Here is a 2,233-nt window from a genome sequence, read left to right as displayed (position 1 = left end):
CTCATCCTACCTTGAGTCCAACCAAGGTTCCATTTCCAATTAGGGGCCAATTTCAGATGTTTGCAGCTTCTAGAATATCCAATGAAATCAATTGTCTTTTTTCTTTTTTGAGATAGTTTCACTATGTTGCCCCCAGTAGAGTGCTGTAGTGTCACAGCTCACAGCAACCTCAAACTCTTGGGCTTAAGCAATTCTTTTGCCTCAGCCTCCCAAGTAGCTGGGACTATAGGAACCTGCCACAATGCTTGGCCATTTTTTTTCTTGTAGTTGTTTAGTTGGCCCAGGCTGTGTTCGAACTTGTCACCTTTGGTGTATGTGGCTGGTGCTGTAACCAGCTGTGCTATGGTTGCCGAGCCAAAATCAATTGTCTTATTTTGCTTCCATAGCCTCACGGGGATGACTTTATACTGTTTCAGTAGACACACTATTACAGTCTATCCTAAAGGTCATCTAACTAGGACTGTGAGGAATGGGATTTCTCTGAGTCTTTAATCCAAAGTAGATAGAGTCATTTTATTGTATCCTGACTGAAATTCTATCTGACAAAGGTAAGTGTTAAGATGTCCACACAGAGCCCATGCATTGGGGTAATGTGGTGTGGGAGAACTCATTTCAATCCATTTCAATTCTTCACACTACAATTGGATTTAGTAATCTAAATCTACCTACAGTGAAAGTAGCAACATACTATATTTAGTAAGGACTCACTTTATTTCCAAATCTTTTAATGTTTTATAAGCTGGAAATACTTTCACAATAGTATTTTTTCAATTCACAGTTGTCAAATTTTTATTGATTTACAGCATTTCATGAGAAGGGCGTTAAAGCTCGAATAGCTCTAAGCAAAAATAAACTTCTTAGGTCAAACTTCCTGGTAATTTAATCTAGATCATATTACTTCTTAGGTCAAACTTCCTGAATTTAATCTAGATCATATTACTCCAAATTAATTTCTTTGCCATGGTGTACTACCTGGTTTTTAGTAAATCCTGCACTCTGTTTTCAGTTATGAACTTTGGTTTCTGAAATGATGTAATAAAGAGAATATACATGTTAAAGGGTTATTCAAGGTAATTACATTGGGGAAACAATTTCTTGCAAAACCTTTTTCTGTCTTTAGGAATGTTGAAGTATTAGTGGGGTTAAATGTGAGTATTTTCAGTACTTTTCATAAGTCAGAGTAGAGTGATTGTTTTGGAATTTTTGGAATTTTATGCTTTCCAACATGTACTGAATTATACGAAATGGTAGGAAATATAAGGTGACTTGCCTGTGTGGGAATGCCAGAGGAATTGAACAAAAATGTTTCCAGTGTTTACTTCTGTTCTGATCTCATTATTGTCAATATTGAACTATTGTGGAAGATTCGCAATGGGGGCTAAATGTCAATAGCTTTTCTGGTTAAGCATCCTAAGTACACGCTCTCTTATCTGTTTTGTCCTGACCCCATAGATAACAGGATTAAGGGCAGGGGGGACAACCACATAGAGATTGGCCAGAAGTATGTGGATGTAATGAGGGATGTTGTGGCCAAAGCGGTGTGTCATGAAGGAAAAGAGGGCTGGCAGGTAGAAGGCCAGCATGACACAGACATGGGAACCACATGTGCTGAGTGCCTTGAGCCGGGCCTCCCAGGATGGGAGATGGAAAACAGCTTGAAGGATTTGGACATAAGAAAATCCAATCACAGAGAGGTCAATGTATCCCACTGAGAAAGCAATCAAGCCATATATAACATTAACTCTAATATTGGCACAAGCTAACTTTGCCAAACCCATATGTTCACAGTAGGTATGGGGGATGATCCGGACACCACAGAAAGGCAATCTCAGGATGAGAAATATAAATGGAGTCACAAACACCAAAGTCCTGACCATGATGACTATACCCAGAATGGCTATTACCTTGTTGGTCAGGATCATGCTATATCTCAGAGGTTTGCAGATGGCAATATAGCGATCTATGGCCATGACTGTCAGCACCACAGACTCCAGGCCAGTGCATATATGAATGGTGTACATCTGTGTGATGCAGGCACCAAACACAATCTCTCCAAGATGAAACCAGAAAATGCCTAGCATTTTGGGTATGGTGGCTGTGGACAAGCCCAGATCAGTGCAGGCCAACATGGCCAAGAAATAGAACATGGGTTGGTGGAGGCTGTGTTCAGTCTGGATCACAAACAGGATGGTGATGTTCCCTAGAAGGGCTATTAGATACACCAAAAAGAAGG

The 2,233-nt window shown here is 40.1% G+C and overlaps 1 protein-coding gene across 1 annotated transcript; it reads right to left on the bottom strand.

Annotated features, from left to right (window-relative positions):
- Positions 1–1,385: 1,385 nt before the first annotated feature.
- On the bottom strand, positions 1,386–2,225 carry LOC100947648 (olfactory receptor 52E5; the record flags this gene model as incomplete). The annotated part of the gene is made up of 1 exon (XM_012814079.1): positions 1,386–2,225. A coding segment is annotated over one exon (840 nt), but the record flags the coding sequence as incomplete, so codon positions are not given.
- Positions 2,226–2,233: the final 8 nt, after the last annotated feature.

Source organism: Otolemur garnettii, unplaced genomic scaffold (genome assembly GCF_000181295.1).
Source record: "Otolemur garnettii isolate 467f Iridium unplaced genomic scaffold, OtoGar3 scaffold02713, whole genome shotgun sequence".
NCBI classification, from domain to species: domain Eukaryota; kingdom Metazoa; phylum Chordata; class Mammalia; order Primates; family Galagidae; genus Otolemur; species Otolemur garnettii.
This window is presented reverse-complemented; position numbering and strand designations above follow the sequence as displayed.